Source organism: Arvicanthis niloticus, chromosome 1 (assembly GCF_011762505.2).
Source record: "Arvicanthis niloticus isolate mArvNil1 chromosome 1, mArvNil1.pat.X, whole genome shotgun sequence".
NCBI classification, from domain to species: domain Eukaryota; kingdom Metazoa; phylum Chordata; class Mammalia; order Rodentia; family Muridae; genus Arvicanthis; species Arvicanthis niloticus.
Window position 1 is genome coordinate 112,304,546 of NC_047658.1, and position 18,329 is coordinate 112,322,874.

Below are 18,329 nucleotides of genomic sequence, written 5' to 3' on the forward strand. Positions count from 1 at the left end.
ATGCCCAGTGTGACTTAAGACCTAAACTGTGAAGTTGTCTGGAAAGCCTTTTCAGATTCTATAACTTCGTGTTTCAGATCTTATCAGCAGTTAATTGACTTTCTCTTTTGGACATTTTTCAGATTGCAGACCTAACTGTAAGGTAAGCATAAAAGAAATCATATACCTCAGAGATTCTTTGTTTGCCTTGGGTTTGAGACTCTTGACAAGTTATTTCTATTTCAGTTTGTGTCAACTGGTCGAGATACAGCATGTGTTAAGGCTCTGAGAGATATTGAACCTGGAGAAGAAATTTCTTGTTACTATGGAGATGGTTTTTTTGGAGAAAATAATGAGTTCTGCGAATGTTATACTTGTGAAAGGTAAAGGATCAGACTCCCTCCCTATTCTGCATATAACTGTCATGATGGTGTGATATTAACCCTGCCCATCCACCCACATCATGTGAGTGTAGAGCTAGCATGTGCTCTATAGCTCAGCACCAAATGTAGTGTGAAAAACAGAACCAGATGTGATACAGCTGTTATTGATGGGTCACAGTACAGACATGCTTAGGAGAAAACAACAGTAAATATAGTCTTAATGAGGGTGTGCAAAGGAAAAAAACAGTGGTGATTATAAGTTTCTACATAAGTTGTACTAACATCAATGGAAGAATTTTGAAAGGTAAAATCTGATGACAGGCCCTAAAAATAAGATCTGAGTAAAATGAACAGTGATGTTTGCTGTAAACATGTAGATATCACTCTTTATAATAATAAATTGTTTGAAACTTTATTTTTGGAATTGACCAAAACTACATTAAAGCATATGAAATGGTATGCCTGATGCAAATGAAGAAAAACAAAATGAAAAGAACATTAGAGGTAGCCAGGCAGGGTAGTTTATGCAGGTAATTCCAGTATTTAGGAGGCTGAGCCAGATACACTTGGAAAAGTTTGAAGTAAATGTAGGCCAGACAGCAAGTTCTCTCTTAAACATGAAAGAAGCCTGGTCCTTATCACTGAACAATGGCGACCACAACAAAGGTTAGAGGAGGGTTGGGGATGTAGTTCAGTAGATACAGAGCTGCTTAAAGTACAGGAAGCCTGGGCAGATCCCAGAGCTGCATGAGTGCCTATGATTACAGCACTCAGAAGTGAGGCAGGAGGATCAGAAGTTCTGGTCATTCTTGGTATATAGAGCATCTGAGACTAGCCTGAGAAAAAAGAGACCTTATCTCTTTTAAAAAAAAAGAGTTGCCTTAACAGATATTAAAGACTATTATAGTATAAAGTGGTTATGATCAAACTTGATACATTGCTTAGGAATGAACAACAGTGAACAGAGAGTTGTAAAACAAGCCAAGTGCACATGGGAAGTGAGTGCTACCTCTGCTTCCGGGGGAAAATAAGCTAGACTCTCAAATACAGTTTAAATAAACAATATAAAATGATTAGGAAAAGAATCTGCCTAGGGGCTTGAAAGTTAAGAGCATGTGCTGCTCTTCAGAGGACCCAAGTTTAGCTCCCAACATCCATGCTGTGCTGTTTATGCCACTCCAGGGAGACTGACACCCTCTCGTCCTCTGAGGACACATACAATTATAAAGAAAATAAATCTTTACCAAAAAAGTATTAGAGCCAAATGTGGTGGTACACTTCTTTAATCCCAACACCCAGAAAGTAGAGGCCAGCAGATCTCATGTGACTTAGAGGCCATCTTGCTCTATATAGAAAGATTCAGGACAGCTAAAACTAGAGACCCTGGGTCAAAAAGGAAGGGAAGGAAGGAAGAAAGAAAAAGAATGGAAGGAAGAAAGTATCTTTCTTCCTAACTTTAGGGTTTTAAAGGTCTTCTTTACGACCTAAATAGTAAATCTAAAAGATGCTCAAATGACCCAGTCAATCAAAGTCAGATGAAGACACAGCTCAGCAGCTGAGAGTGCATACTGCTCTTTTCAGAAGACCCATGTTCCAGTCTTAGCCCTATGTCAGGCTGTTCACAGCCTCTAAGAACTCCAGCACCAAAGGATCTGATGCCACTTCTAGCTTTTGTAGGCTCTTGGGAGAGTGTCCTCATGCACACTTAGACACACACATACAGCCGGATGGTGGTGGTGCACACCTTTAATCCCAGTACTTGGGAGGCAGAGGCAGGCGGATTTCTGAGTTCGAGGCCAGCCTGGTCTACAGAGTGAGTTCCAGGACAGAGAAACCCTGTCTTGAACCCCCCCCCCCCCAAAAAAAAGATACACACATACACAACATTGAATACATTCATGCTTTCAAAGCATGTGTTCAGTGCATGCTTACTGTTAGACATGGTACAAGAAAATTAAGTGCTAGGCAAAATGGTTGTAAATGTAGGATTTTAGTTTTGCTTCCTTAAAAAGAAATAATGTAAATTTAAGAATCGGCTACATAGTGTATCTACAGATCAGGTCCACAGGCAGAAAATGAATGATTGAGACGGGCATTGTAAGTATACTTTCAAAAGAGTTTTGGTAGATACATGCTGACTCTCCTTAGAACTCTAAAGCTGGCGGTTCTTTAACTGTGGTGGAGGCCTCATCAGTTTATCTCAGCCCTTGACCTAATGTGGCCACACAGCCTCAGCAGCCAAGCTTGTTGTAAGTAATCTGCTCCATTATGTTTGACCTTTGCTGTTTTCTCTTTCAGACGGGGAACTGGTGCTTTTAAATCACGAGTAGGACTGCCTGCGCCTGCTCCTGTTATCAATAGCAAATACGGACTTAGAGAAACAGATAAACGCTTAAATAGGCTTAAAAAGTTAGGTGACAGCAGCAAAAACTCAGACAGTCAGTCTGTCAGCTCTAACACAGATGCAGATACCACTCAGGAAAAAGACAATGCAAGTAAGTAAGGGAGCTGCTGTAAGGTGCCGGTCATACTCCTCAGCTCGCCTGTAGCATGCCCCAGGAGGGAGGTTCTGGGGGTTTGTTTTTTGTTTTTTTTTTTTAAAGATTTATTTATTTTATATTTGTTAGTACACTGTCGCTGTCTTCAGTCACATCAGAAGAGGGGATCAGATCCCATTACAGGTGGTTGTGAGCCACAATGTGGTTGCTGGGAATTAAACTCAGAACCTCTGAAAGAGCAATCAGTGCTCCTAACCGCTGAGCCTTCTCTCTAGCACAGCCTTAGTAGTTTTGAAGCTGCAAATTGATAGAAACTGAGACTCGGGGCATTTCAGATAGAAATGCACTTGGCAGAACACACTTTTAGTCCATAAGCAGTTTATATCAACTCCAAATTTAGAGCCAGCCTCTATATGTATTTTTGAGTACTTGGTAATTGAACATTGAAATATTTAGCAGATGTTCCGGGACCATCATGCTCAAGAAAAACATTTTCAAGTCATTAGTGATGTGTAATGGTGTTTTAGGCCCTGCAAGAGCTTGGCTGCTTCATCAGGCTACCCATGTCCATCTCCAGCCAGTCTAGGAACAGGATGGACCCAGAGTTCATTATAGCTTCAAGACTTCCGTCGTTTAACTACTTGATTAGCATTTTTTGAGGTGAATCAATCTAGTTCACTAGGCTCGGAAGCGTGCCAAGAATATTTGGATGTGGCTCTTGTAGGGTGTGTGATTGCTACTACAGAAGGTAGCGAGCCAGGTGGAAAGGAGAAGGAAGCAAGCTTTGGGCTTCCAGTTCTATGTTGGTGGAGTATCTAATGGAAAGTATCTAATGGAAATTGGGGGGGGGGGGGGCTGACCAAAGAGAAAAGGAAGAGAAGAAACGCTACAGAGGCCAAAGACCGCACGGTGGAGCTTGAGTGCTGGACCTCTGTGTTGGCTGTGATGCCACACATCAGCAGGTTCTCCTGTCTGACTTGTCTCTACTAGAGTCGTCTGTGAGAAAGTTTGGCCTTGGTTACCGACAGAGTATGTCTTCTAGCACTCTATTGTCCAGTGACTGAGCACTTAGGATCCCCCTGAGGCACTGGCTGTTCCAGGATCTTCTTTCAGCCCACTTCCTTCAGCTGTGTTCAACCCACTCTTGGGTGCTCCTTTCCCTTACAGAGATATTTGAAGAAAAGGGAAAGTGTCTCCATGATGGTAAATGCCACTGCGTGAATATCTGAATCTACTTGAAGTCCAAGGCCAGTTGTAACTTCTAGTATAAAAGCAACAGTGTAGTTCAAATTCACACTTTAGCTGAGGCCCAAAGTGACCAAAGAGGAGGTGGTAGTCTCTCATTCACTGTTGACTGTTGGTTCTATTAATAAAGGCAGTGTAATGAACATTGTTTTCTTGAGTCTGGTTCCTTGAAGACACTGGAGCTTGTGAAGCCCATTTCTTAAATACGTACATGGCAACACTGAGGTGTGGGCTGTCATCTAGATGGCCACAAAGCTGTCCTCAGAGGATGGCTCTGATGAATGAGAGTACTAGTGTATCCATTATAAACTCAGTACACTACTTAGCTCAAATACTTAATATGAATAGTTTCTGGAGGTGCTGTGTGTGCTAGTATGTTACAACATGAGAAGTAGTTATTACTAAATCCAGTGGTTTTTAGAGAAATACCAAGATGTGGTGGTTCTGGCCCTTCCTGGGAAACTTGGGTCTCAGCTCCAAGACAAGTGCAGTTACTGCCGAGCTAATGAACTCCTTTTTCTCAAGGGCAGAAAGCAAAAACAGTGCCTTTGAGCTGTAGTCTCAGCATTTTAGAATAGGAAGGTCAGCCTTGTTAGTGGATGCTTGTGTTAGGTATTGGGTTATTCATCAGAATGCCTTTCAGCAACATGAATGTTAAGTAAGCCAAGGCTTAGCAAGAGCAAGGCTTGGGTGTCATTTACCACTCTCATGCCTGGCAGGAGATGGTGCCATAGTGCCTTAGGATTTTGATGACATCTAGAAGTGTATAGGACAGGTACATAGTGTGTCCTTTACCTGTACTTGAGTTGTTTTGTAAATTTTTTGTTTGGACCACGGAGAGTGTCCTTGGCACATGTGTAGAGGCTAGATGACAAGTCAGTGCTGTCCTTCCACTGTCTAGTCTCGGCGGTGGACTTCAGTGCCTGCAAGTGTGGTGACCTCGTTAGCATAGTTTTTAAAAGTTAAGGTCTTACTAGAATGTCCAGACCATAATTCAGCAAGCATTAAAACTTTCTTCCAGGACTTTAGGCATGCCTAGTGTATGGCCAGGGGCTGCTGTTGGCCTGCTTGCTTCTCTTTCCCTGCATTCACTTGCAGTTTGGCAGCTGGTAGAAGCCTGCTGTGACAGATGTACAAGGCAACACTGCTCCCTGGGCACACGGAGGACATTCTTTCTCTAAACAAGGCTTGAGAAATGGTGTCTCAGGAGGCCCAAGTTGGCTTTCTGCTTTAGCACCCAGGAATAGACAGCAAGACATTCCATGTCCAAAATGAGTCCTCCAGTCTGAGTTCCAGTGCCCTTTGGGGGGTTGTGGTTTTCTAGGCCTTGGTGCCTTATTGGCTTGTCTGTCTGTTAGTGATAAGGCTTGTGAAACATGAAGACTCAAGCAGCACCCAAAATCAGTCACTACAGACAGGACCCAGCAGACATGGTTAATAGAATGAGTTTGTGTGGACTAAAGGAGCACCTGGCTGGGCATGAAGGCAGGGCTCCCCTTTCTCTCTGACAGTGCCACCTTGCACTGATTAGTTTTCCTGCCCGACCTGCCTTTCTATGCCTTTTCTCATCACCAGTCAGTCGTGACAGGCAAAAGTCCTTGTGCCTGATAAATGGGAGACTTTCACATGCTGCTTCTGGTTTTCTGGATTCTAAACTACAAATGGCCCTTGTACAAACTTGATTCGCATGCACTGCCAGCATAGCGCTCATGGCAACACTAGTGTTCTTTTGTCATGCTTCTTTATGGTGCACACTGAGTGGCATACTATCTTACTGTTTAAATGACAACTTGGAGCAACCGCAGTCAGAGGCCATACAGTGAGTTGGAACTGAAGCTAGAATTCGGGTAGCATAACAGTGATCAGGAACTCAGGGTCTGGAGCCACATCCAAGCTCAAGTACCACTTCTCAGCAGATGGCATTTGAGGAACCACTAGCCCATGAGAGCTTGGTTCCTTCATAGGTATGTTAAGAACCACTTTAGGGCATCATGTGACTTGTGTGCAGTATCCAGCAGGTAGCAGTCAGGAGAAATGTACACCCCACCAAAGTTACCATCCAGGTTATGCATTTGGGATTTATTGACCATTACAAAAGAGAGAAAGTGCCCTCAGCAAGGGCAACTAGGGCACTCCTGCCTCTGTGGATATCAGCCCTGACTGAATCTCAATACACTTTGAAATGGTTGACTCACAGTTTGTCATTATGTCCACCAGCTTTCTCCTCTAGACTTACCATCATGGAAGCCCCATCTCCTACAAGTATTTTTAAGTGTCTGCTTAGTGACTCACCCCTGGCACTCTAGGAAAGTCTTAGTCACATTTTTCTGCTTCATTCTTTCAGTAAACTTAACCTTTTCACTGGAATTTTGGTGAGATGATACTTTTCAAATAAACTGAATACCTTGACAGACACATAAGGGTAATACTTTCTGAAACAGTATGCCATCAAATGCAGTCTACTTGTGCTCAGATCACAAACATAAAAACCACTTTGTCAGTAATTGGCACTGCTACCAACAGAGAATCTAAGAAAGGGAGGGTCTGGGAGAAGTCGGACTCAGAATCACCTTAAAATGGAATTCAGCTAATGGATTAAATTAAGGACTAAGTAAAGAGAACCTTTGGCACCAAGAGTCCAATCTGAAAGGATGAAACTGGCCAGTTGAAACATGTCCACAGTAGAGCGATTTACCATGCCCAAGCTCACAAGTGGGAAGGCCTTTAATCAGGAAACTTCACAGATAGAAGAAGGACTTAGTTGAAGGTCTCAGGCTTTATTATCAGGCCATCAGAGTATTGCAAGGGTTGTCTTCCAGAGGGACATGAGATAGTAAGACAAGTCATTCTGCCTCTGGAAGAATGACACTCGGCAAGTGCAGGTAGGTTTTGGTGACTGCAAAAGTAGATAACTGCAGGAATGGCAAGTGACTTTATGAGGCAGTTAGGGAAGGAAGAATCAGGGATGATCAGCTTCTTGCTTGGGCAGTGGGCAGATGGTATATACTACTGACAGGGTAGAGAACTGAGGGGGAAGCTGCCAGAGCTCTGGGGGACAATGCAGGCCTATCAGTCTTGGAACAGCTTCAGTCAGTGTTTCTGAGTCTAGACCTGTGGTTCAGGAGACAAAGGCTAAAGGCTTAGGGACTGCTAACATCTGAGTGGTGACAACTGTGCCCAGGTAGGTACCTGTCCCCTGGAAAATTATATACAAAGGACTTAGGCCAGCAGATGTCTGATGGCCTGCCAAGCTGAAGGAAGACAGATCATATACTCTTAATCAATAGATGAAAATGGTTACCAGACTCTAGTTCATAGAAATGAAACCAAAAGGGCTGGAGAATATACACTGTTGTGCTGTGGTCCATATAGCAAAGGCTTCCCCACTAGAAGGGTAGGACTCAGGCTACAGAGGGGTGCAGACAGAGCATGCTGTGGATCCAGTCATTGTGTGGATGGGTTCAAAGCAAAAGTGGGATGGAAATGGGAAAATGAAAGGCTAGAGACTGCAAAGTCTGGGTACAGATAGTTCTGGAAGAAGCCATGTTTAAGGAAGCATGACAAACGAGAAATGCAGTCCCTTGGGTTGTACCTGGAAGCAGCTGGAACATTGAACATTAATGTGTTTATATGGTTTGTTAGAGCCATCTGTTTGCTAAAGTATTCCCTAAACATCCTACTTTTTAACACGAGAGAAAGAGAGCACGAGTGCAAGTGTGCACAGTTGTAGGTCATGTCAATCTGTCTCAAGACTGCACTGCACTGCTCTAGAAATAAATCATACCCTTGGCAGCAACCCACACAGATGTAGATTCTTGGGCCGCTCAGCAGCTCTCATCACTGTGGACTCTGATGGTTTGGGTAGCCTGCAGCTATTGGCAAGCTGGTCCCTGAAGTAGAAAGCCTTCTATTGGTTTATTTCAGAATGTTTGTTAAACATTCTTGTTCATTTCTATTGATAAAAAGTACTGCTAGCTTCTTGCTTTGCTGTGTGGAAAGAAGGAACAGGGCTGCCCAACCAGCTGTTGGGTAGGCCCGGTGCTGAGCTGTCCCTGGTCTTTTGTGATGGTGCTGATCACTTGGTTACCACAGTTTTTCTGCTGACTAGTTTTAATAAAGGAGATTTTTGCTGGTTTGGGGTTTTTTTGTGTTTGTTTTGTTTTTGTTATTTTTGTTTTGTTGTTAACTGCAGAACTCAGAGAATTAAGTAGTTTAAAATTGACTAATGAGCTGGAGGGGTAGGAGGGAGTGGCAGTGCATGCCTTTAATCCCAGCACTCGGGAGTCAGAAGCAAGCAGATCTCTAAGTTCAAGGCTAGCTTGCTTTACAGAGCTAGTTCTAGGACAGCCAAGAATATACAAAGAAACCCTGTCTCAAAGACAACAACAAAACCTTTGATGTAAGATTCTGTGATCGTGCAAATGTAAAGAGAAAAGTTAAGACAGCAAGCAGGGCAAGGGCAACATGTCCTTGGGTCCCAGCCTCCTGAGAGGCACTTAGCTGTCACCTGAGTCCTGCAGCCTTTCTGTCTGTTTAGATCTGTTGTCCTGAGTTACATCAAGAATACACCGTAGAGCTCTGCAGCTCTTGAGTTAATAACCACCTGCTATAGCTTCCCATCCTGTGAAGCAAACAATATACATTACTGATGCATGAGTATTGGAGAGCACAACATAGAGTTCTTTAGAATCTGTTCTGTTCAAAACTATTAGAGAGAATGTGTCTCCTAGCGTCCAGCAGTTAATGCATCTTAGCACTCTCTTGCTACACTGGCTAAGTAATAATACACTTTGGGAAAATTTAAAACAGTGGCTAAGGGTTCAGGAGAGAAGCTGGGCATTGCAGTGTACACCGATGATCCCAGCACTTGAGAGACAGTCAGGAGAGTTGCTGAGAGTTCAGGGCCAACCTGGTCTATCAAGTTCCAGGCCAGCCAAGGTGTATGTGCATAAGACACACAGGGGCTAGGGGGGAATAGAAACTGTAACTCATTTGCTTTCCCTTTAAATTTTTATGTAAAAAAAAATAGTCTGGACCAGTGAGCCCTGACATGGGAGATACATGCTGAGACCCTTGAACCATAACAGAGACAAAATAGGGAAGCTGTTCTGGTGAAACTGTCCCTGGAGGGCTGCCTTGTACACACGTGTCAGCAGTTTGTAGCTGGTGGTCTGCTTTGGGGATTGATCGTCATGTCCCGTTGCATTACCAAGCTGGTTTCATCTTTTTTTTTTTTCTTGTAAACTTCACAGCTTCTAACCGAAAACCTTCAGTTGGTGTAAAAAAGAGCAGCAAGAGCAGAGCACTGGCAAGGCCGTCCGTGCCGAGAGTCCCGGCTGCCTCCAACTCTACCTCACCTAAGCTAGTGCACACGAACAATTCCAGGGTACCAAAGAAACTGAGAAAGCCGGCAAAGCCTTTACTTTCCAAAATCAAACTGAGGAATCACTGCAAGCGGCTGGACCAGAAGAGCACATCCCGGAAGCTCGAGATGGGGAACTTAGTGCTTAAGGAGCCCAAAGTCGTGCTATATAAAAATTTGCCAATTAAGAAAGAAAGGGAGCCAGAGGGACCAGTTCATGCTGCAGTGGGGAGTGGGTGCTTGACTAGACATGCTGCGAGAGAACACAGGCAGAACCCTGGGAGAGGTGCTCACTCGCAGGGCGACAGTTTGCCCTGCACCTACACAACCCGGCGCTCTTTGAGGACAAGGACAGGTCTGAAGGAGACCACTGACATCAAGCTTGAACCAAGTCCCTTGGATGGCTATAAAAATGGTATACTGGAACCTTGCCCAGACAGTGGCCAGCAGCCAACCCCAGAGGTGCTGGAAGAACTGGCTCCTGAGACTGCACACAGGGAGGAAGCATCCCAGGAGTGTCCCAAAAGTGACTCCTGCCCGTCACGAAAGAAATTTCGACAAGGGAAACCTGTAAAACACTTAGCAAAGACAGAGGACTGCAGTCCAGAGCACAGCTTTCCTGGGAAAGATGGCTTGCCAGATTTGCCAGGGTCCCATCCTGACCAGGGTGAGCCCAGTGGCACAATCAGGGTGCCTGTGAGCTACACAGACTCTGCTCCCTCACCTGTTGGCTGCTCCATTGTCACACCCGACAGCTTCACAAAAAAAGACAGCTTCAGAACTGCACAAAGTAAAAAGAAGCGGCGGGTCACCAGGTACGATGCACAGCTGATCCTGGAGAACAGCTCTGGAATCCCCAAGTTGACACTTCGTAGGCGGCACGACAGCAGCAGCAAGACAAACGACCATGAGAGTGATGGTGTGAACTCCTCAAAAATCAGCATCAAGCTCAGCAAAGACCACGAGAGTGACAGCAACCTCTATGTCGCAAAGCTTAGTAATGGCGTTAGCTCCGGGCCAGGCAGCAGTTCTACCAAGCTCAAAATCCAGCTCAAGCGGGATGAGGAGAGCAGGGGGCCATATACAGAGGGGCTTCACGAGAATGGGGTGTGCTGCAGTGATCCCCTCTCCCTGCTGGAGTCCCAGATGGAGGTGGATGACTACAGTCAATATGAGGAGGACAGCACAGATGACTCGTCATCTTCTGAAGGGGAGGAGGAGGAGGAGGACTGCGAGGATGACTTCGATGATGACTTTATTCCTCTTCCTCCCGCAAAGCGGCTGAGGCTAATTGTTGGTAAAGACTCCATAGATATTGACATTTCTTCAAGGAGAAGAGAAGATCAGTCTCTAAGACTGAATGCATGAGTGCTCACTCATTGTCCTAGGGAACTAAAACGTAAAAATCTCAGCCACAGCTTCTCAGCGCAGCACTTCTGTGGTCTCTTCACCTGTAGGCATAATACTGTAGAAAGTGTACAGCATCCTGACTCTTAATGTCTGATTTGTGCAAATTTTTATTGTACTTTTTAAATAGCCTTCTTATGTGCAATTCCGAGGGAAAGCCCTGTTTTAGGATAGAGGCTCCAATAAACTGTCCAGTGACAGCAGCTCTCCACATAGGACCTTCAGACACTAATGTGGTTACACCATGTTGTCACCTATAAGAGCAAGCGCCAGCCCTCTTCCATAGATGACTAAACCGTAGTTAGGGCGGAGCAGAGCAGCCTTGTGGGAAGGGTTTTCAGCATCTGCTCCTATCACCAGCATCAACCTCTGGCTTTTGGTTTATTTGCTAGATGTTTCCCCCTTGGAGTTGTGTCGGTTTCACACTGTTTACTGGCCCAGGTGTCCTGTCCGTGGCCTTCGTTATCGTAGCAGACCATTGGCTGGAAGTCAGATTGATTTCTTTGAAGAAAAAAAAATTAACTTAAATGCAGTCTTCTGCGTGACAGCTCATTCTCAGTGCATTACATGTACGAGGCTGGTGGTGTGCAGAATGAGTTTTCACAGCAGCTTATTTATTGCTTGTCTTGTAAATTAAAGACCGTGTATTTAACACTTTCCAATCCTTTTAGATAAAATTGTTCTTTGCAAGAATGATTGGTGCTTATTTTTTCAAACCTTTGCTGTGAACAGCGTGGCGACAGCGAGCAACGTTTATCTGATGAACTCTAGCTATCTTAATTTGGGTCTTCAAGTTTCTGTTGCACTTGTAAAATGCTACAAGGAATATTAAAAGAAATCTATTCACTTTAACTTATAATAGTTTATGAAATAAGAACATGAGTCACAGCTTTTGTTCTGTGGTAACCTATACAAACATTTGTCTTTGGGATTCAATGTAAAGAGCTGAAAACAATGTATATGTTGTAAATATTTGTGTGTTGTGAGAAATTTTTGTCATAAGAAATTAAAAGAACTTACCAGGAAGGTTTTTAAGTTTAGAAATATTCATGCCAATAAAATAGGAAATTATAAATATATAGTGTAAGCACTGCATCAGTGGACGTTCTTGGCTTATGTTAGTTTATTATGAGAATATCAGATTTTTTTGATTATATTATCAGTCAAACAAAAAGAGGAGTCAGATTTAATTTGTTTTTGAAGCACTTTGAGAAGAGAAATTAATTTTAAGTAACTTAATGAGCAATTTTTGATTACTGCTTTATGTTCAATACCAGGCTTGTTTGTTTCTCTGGATTATTTTACAAATCAAAGAATTTGAGAATATCAGTCTATAGCAGGTGTTTGACACCAGTGGGTCTGTTTATTTACTGGGAAATTCGTAGGTGCCGTTTCAGATAGATAGTGTTCCTAAATGACACAGCTAATGGACTCAGTGTTCCCGTGTGTCAGCAGGGACCTGCAGGGAGTCCAACAAAGAGCATCTCCACGCTTCCCTGTTGCTGATGACACCTACCAGTATTCAGCTTGGGGACGCTTGGATCCTTAACACTGTTGCTTGTAGGTTCCAGTTACAAGTTAGTAAGATTCATGAATGTTTCTAGGATACGATGTCTTTGCTCCTGTGCATGATAGAATTCCCTGCTGTGGTCCTGTACAGTCTTGTCTTTGCCATGCAGTCTCACCCTCTTGGGTGTCTATGTCATTTGGAAGCAGAAGGGAAGACTGCGTGCCCACACACACACACACACACACACACACACACACACACACACACACACACACACATATTTGCTATAGCCATGAAGAAAGGCAGCCCTGTGTCTCAAGACCTCCTGTCTCAAGGCACCCAGAGCACCTTCCATGATACTCCCAGTCCTCATGGGTCCCCAAGCATAAGTGTGAACCATGTGCCACTTCCAGGTAGCTGACGGTGAGCTCAAGAGCCTGCACAAGGCAACGGGTCACCTTCATTCCCATGTTCTCTTGGGCTGTTGAGACTAAATCCTCCCATTTCTTTGAATACCAACAATAGCCATTTCAGGAATTTCAATCTTAAGGAAAAAGTAACAAAATAACATATTTCCCATTTTCTCCATTTTAAGCTTAATTTTAGTAACTTATTTATGATGTTTATTTTAGTTTTGTTGTGGCCTTGTCTTTGGAGGCCGACCTTCCCATGGGTCTAAGAGCAGTGACATTGTGAGGAGTCGCTGCCTCTCAGGAGTTGTATGCACAAGCATTCAGCAGCGCTGCTGATGCCTTCTAGGGAACCTTATTTCCGTTTCTCAAGGCAGGGGCCTCGGACTGTTCTCGATCTGCTGTAGAACTTCACTGTGGGGGTGCCAGAACCCCACTCTCTTGACCAGTCTGGAAGAGGTTACACTCAATAAAACTCTCAGCTTGAGCTTATGCAATGATTGGTAAAGTTTTTGGCAATTGTAAGAATTAGGAAATGATCCTAGAAATATATGTAAAGTATTCAATTTTCAATCATTTTTCAAATTACTGTTTTAAATTGTTTTGCTGAGTTGTAATACTTTTGAGATACAATGTATTCCTTGTACTGAAAGAATGAAAAGGACTTTTTCAGCATTTGAGGTAAGTTCTTTAACGTTTCATTAAAAAACATTTTTTACAAATATTTTGTACATGCACTTGCAGTATTGAGGTTAATCATTTTAATAAATTCGGAAATTAAAATGGTCTGGTCAGTGTTCACTGTATCTTGAGAAGTCTTCCACCAGATGCTTACAGGAAGCAGTTTGTGAGTTGGAGTGAGCCACTGTACCTGGTGGCCATGAGAGAGCAGCCTGACTCACTCCTTCAGAGTGGAGGGACCCTGTCTTTCACTCTAGAAAGGCTGCTTTCAGCATCCCAGACACATGAGGGCTTTCTTCTCCATGTGACACTGGGCTTCCACTGTTCGCCAAGTTCCACCAAGTTGCCTGGAAACCTTGAGACTCCCTCCTCAAATTTCAACTTTGTATATCCATATACATCCTGCTGTATAGGCTGCCAATCAGATAGATTCAGGTGGGTCCAGTACTTTTGTGGCCCATACAAGAGGGCAAGTGAGCTCTTTGCATGCTCCAGCCTTCTTCCCCAGTGTCCCAGATCCTGTGGTATTGGGCAGCAATAGATCTCAAAAAGTAGAGCAGAGAGGACCAGGTAGGTAAATGATCACCCCCAACCCACCTCTGCCACACTCACCTTCCCCATCACTAAGCTTATATATAACCCAAACTTCCAGTGGAGGATATAGTAGAAAATGGCTTTTGATACTCTGTGAGATTCTCTGTGTGTGTCTATCAGAGTTTCCTGCCCAGGCTCAGCCATGGTAGATGGGGGTGGCCCACCATAGTCTGCTCTACTGAAAGCCATGCTTTGCTGGATCACATAGGTTCAGTCTGAGGTGTGAACAGCCATACCTTTTTTAGCTAGAGTGATGGCATTTTTTTCCCAAATGTGTTGAGCACCTTTGGGGCATCTGAAGTTAGAGAGGTAGGATCTCAGTTAAAAATGAGAGTTGCTTAGGACAGACAGTCCAGGCCTCCCACACAGGGAGCCGTTTGTCCCCTGTGGCCTTAGATAACAGAAGGGGGTCATTTTAGGAGAATCAGGCTACTGGGGAAGAGTGGAGAAGCCTAGCTTGGGGAAATTACTAGTTTTATTAAAGGACAGCAAGCTTAGCCAAGAACACTGGAAGCTTCCACAGAGCTAAGAAAGGAGAGGAGTTATTCAGAGCTAAGAATAATGGAGGGATTAAGAACTGTCTCCCTAGCTGGGCAGTGGTGGCACATGCCTTTAATCCAGCACTTGGGAGGCAGAGGCAGGTGGATGTCTGAATTCAAGGCCAGCCTGGTCTACAGAGTGAGTTCCAGGACAGCCAGAGCTATACAGAGAAACCCTGTCTCAAAAACAAAACAACAACAACAACAAAAACCAAAACAAAAAAAGAACTGTCTCCCTGACTTGCAGCTACAAGAGAAGTCCACAGGACTGAAAAGATAGCTCAGTTGTTAAGAGCACTTGTCCTTAACAGAGGACCCATGTTGGTTTCCAGCGCCCACATTGTGGTTCACAACCTTCAGTAACTCCATCTCCAGGGAACCCAATGCCCTCTTTTGGCCTCCATGGGCACCAGTCATACATGTGATGCACACACATACATACATACATACATACATACATACATACATACAGGCAAAACGCTAATACACAACTTTGTATAAAAAGTAATGGGTGTGATGGCATATGCCTTTAATCCCAGCATTTGGGAGTAAAAGCAGGCAGATCTCTGAGTTCAGTTCCAGCTTGGTCTATGTAGGGAGTTCTGGGCTAGCCAGGGCTACATTAAGACCCTGTCTCAAAAATAAATAGATAAATGAGAAGGTGCAAGTGGGAGGTCCACACCTTTCCAGGGTAGCATAGGCCTCCCATGATAAAAAGATTAAGGGTGAGGAGGAGAGGCAGGCCACCTCAGAACTCTGCCCTCCCTATAAGCAGTAGACAAGGTCATATGAGGGCAAAGTGAGGTCTGGGGTTTTGGGAGATGGGAAATGGACAGTAGGAATGTAAGCTAGCTATAGATTCCCAGTATAATTGGTTAAATATTTACCCATAACCCTGTAGTATAGTCAGCATCCAGACATCTGTGCGGTTCCAACTAATAGCAGCACTAATCAGTGAATCTAAGACCAGCAGGAGCCTCAGGTGATAGTGGAGTCAGAAGGCATATACAGTTTAGGGTGTCAAAAAGTTGAGCCAGGCATGAAAGTCCACATCTGTGGGGGCAAGTAGACTGTGCCACCAAACAGAAGAGCTGGTAAGTTTGAAGCAGGTTCAAACACCCCAGGAAATCTCATAATTGAGAATGGCAGGTATTAGAACTAGCTCCCAGCCAGGCTTTCCCTGTCCTAGAACATGTAACCATGACACCTCACTGAGAGGACCATGACAGCCAGTCATGTAGCATAAAAACTTAAGAGTTCTCCATGCTAATGAGGTATCTAGATAGGCCCCGAGTATTTGGCCAATGAGCTTCCCTTCCTGGGCATTTCTTCCTGCGACAGGTATTTAATCTCTGGTTCACCCTTAGTAAGACATATTCATTCACATCCACCATAGAAATAAAGTAGTTTGGACAAGCAAGGACCATTTCCTTTATCAAGGATTGCAGCCAGGGTGAGAGGCCTTTGCCTAAATCTCCCAGAGAAGGCCTTCTCTCTTTCAGCCCCTCAGTACTTGACATTCACTTGGAACCAAACCGAATTCAACCCCATCTGTGGCTCAGCCCTCAGACCACTGTTCTCAACTCCTCAAGGTTCCTAGCAGCATCTGGGTACACAGGAGATTGGGAACCACATCTGTCCCAGATCTCACTGTTTCTCACCAAGGGAAACATGGTCTGGGACCCATATCTTGAACTGCATGCTGCCTTCCCTGAGTGGCATACCGATGGCACTCTACCATCCCATCAGCGAGTCAGACACCCGGACACACATCTATAATCCCAGTACTTGAGAGGTGGAAGCAGATGGATCAGAAGTTCTAGGCCAACTAGATAAGACTACATCCCACCTTGCCTCACAGAGAGGCAGGATGATAGAGTTGTTGAACATAGAATGAGACACGAAAGAAGGATAAGAAAGAGAAGATAAAAATCAGGAGCTGAGTGGGCCACTTGCTAAAACAGACACCTGGCCTGGAGGTACTCAAGACACCAAGATCTCTCTGAGCAAGCAACTGGTAAGGACAAGCAAAGGGCAAGTCAGAGGCTGTCAAGAGCTTTGGAGGGCTGGGGATATATTTCCTGATAGTGACAAAGGTCCAATAAAGGCTGAGGGGAGAGAAGGTTGTGGCCATTAGATGGTTGCAGTTTTGAGGAGCTGGACATTATTTTGTTGCACAAGTGGCCTTCATTGAGGAGCCCCTGGGCACTTCCAATTTGTGCCAGGTGAGGGTGAAGGCCCAGGAATAGAAACCAGCTAGACTGGGATGATGGGTTGTCAATCAAGCCAATAATCCAAAGCCCAGGCTCTGAACCACACCTGAAGAGCCCCATGCCTCCAGCAGGGCACTTCTGGAAGTCTCTCTGCTAAAAATTTCCCTGGGCAGCATAGGGACCACTGCTAATCACGATGTGACAGGCAGTGCTCAAAAAAATACAAACATGACTAACAGAGAAATGCAAATTAGAATACCCTCGAGAGTTTGGAAAGGTGGCTCAGTAGTTAGAGGAGTTGTGCCCTCGCAGAGGACTGGGGTTCAGTTCTCAGAACCCACCTGGTAGCTTACAACTGCAACTCCAGTTCAGAAGATCCAATGCTCTCTTCTGACCTGATGATATGCACATTGTAATGGCTATTCCTGGCTGTCAACTTGACTATATCTGGAATGAACTACAGTCCAGATTTGGAGGGCTCACCTGTGATCCAGATCTTGAGGCTGGAAGACACAAGTTTCTGAATGGAATCTAGGCATGGAGATCTTGAGGCCTAGTGGCCATAAAAAAGCTTAGGCCCAGGCAAGGTAATACACGCCTTTAATCCCAGAAAAGACTAAGGCAAGGAAATCTCTGAGTTCAAAGTGAGTCTACAGAGCAAGTTCCAGGACAGCCAAGCTTAGGCAGTGGAGGAGTTGGAAAACAGAACGCTGGTGATGATGTCATAGAACAAGGGAGCCATGTTCCAGCAAGCAGCAGAGCTCAGCAGCTTCAGCCATGTGGCTCTGACTTTAGAGTCCAGAATAGAAGAGACTACTGGGATAGTTGATGTTGGTTAGCTGGAGCTAAGAAATTAGTGGTGATTAAGAAGAGACCAGCATTACTGAGGTGAAATCTTCTGGGAAGTGTTTTCTGAGAGCACAAAGAAGCTGTGTTCCAGAAATAGCCAAGGTTGTACCGCATGCTGCAACTGTACTTAGTAATGTGTAAGAGTCACCCAGGTGGTAGGTACTGGTTTTGAAGGCATGAAGGGGTTATGAAGAGCAGCTGAGGCTTGGCACTGTGAGAGGCCATTGAGGACAATTGGTGACGGTGCAGTCTCAGTTGCAGTTGATGGCCCAGGACTGAAGGTGTCATGCAAAGGAGTTGAGGCTTGGCACCCTGAAGAGAGCCTATGAGAGTTTATTGGTGAAGCCTAGTTGCAGCAGAAGACCCAGGGTATTGTAGATGCCAGTACCATGGGATGATCGCCAAAAACAGCAGCGGCAGTGGAGTGAATCAACCTGAGCTTAGAGTGCTAAAGAGGGCAGAGCTGGAGGAGCAGAGATCATGTGTGGATCCAGACAATGAAGATGCCAGAGCTGTGGGCTAGCTGCTGAGGAAAGCTGCTAACAGGGAGTGGAATCAGCCCAGAAGAAAGAAGTTTGTTACAGTCAACAAAGATGAAAAAGGAGTTGGAGATTTGAAAACTGCTTTGACATCAGACATGGAGATGCAGAGTTTGGAGT

The 18,329-nt window shown here is 44.5% G+C and overlaps 1 protein-coding gene and 1 long non-coding RNA gene across 6 annotated transcripts in view; one reads left to right on the forward strand and one right to left on the reverse strand.

Annotated features, from left to right (window-relative positions):
• Positions 1 to 13,577, forward strand: part of Kmt5b (lysine methyltransferase 5B) — a 49,027-nt gene extending 35,450 nt beyond the window's left edge. For all 3 annotated transcript variants that reach the window (XM_034500732.2, XM_076914652.1, XM_076914647.1), the window contains 4 exons: positions 123 to 142; positions 226 to 362; positions 2,661 to 2,857; positions 9,358 to 13,577. In XM_034500732.2, the coding sequence (XP_034356623.1) occupies positions 123 to 142; positions 226 to 362; positions 2,661 to 2,857; positions 9,358 to 10,835 (1,832 nt within the window). In that variant the 3' untranslated portion in view covers positions 10,836 to 13,577. The remainder of the gene's footprint in view (positions 1 to 122; positions 143 to 225; positions 363 to 2,660; positions 2,858 to 9,357) is intronic.
• LOC143434789 (uncharacterized) overlaps positions 1 to 18,329 on the reverse strand; it is a 57,753-nt gene that overhangs the window by 14,282 nt on the left and 25,142 nt on the right. For 2 of the 3 annotated variants that reach the window (XR_013104549.1, XR_013104548.1), the window contains exon 1: positions 167 to 281. The exons of the other annotated variant lie outside the window; for it this stretch is intronic. This is a non-coding gene — a long non-coding RNA (uncharacterized LOC143434789). Of the gene's footprint in view, positions 1 to 166; positions 282 to 18,329 lie in introns of those variants that run through there. 3 annotated transcript variants of the gene reach the window in all.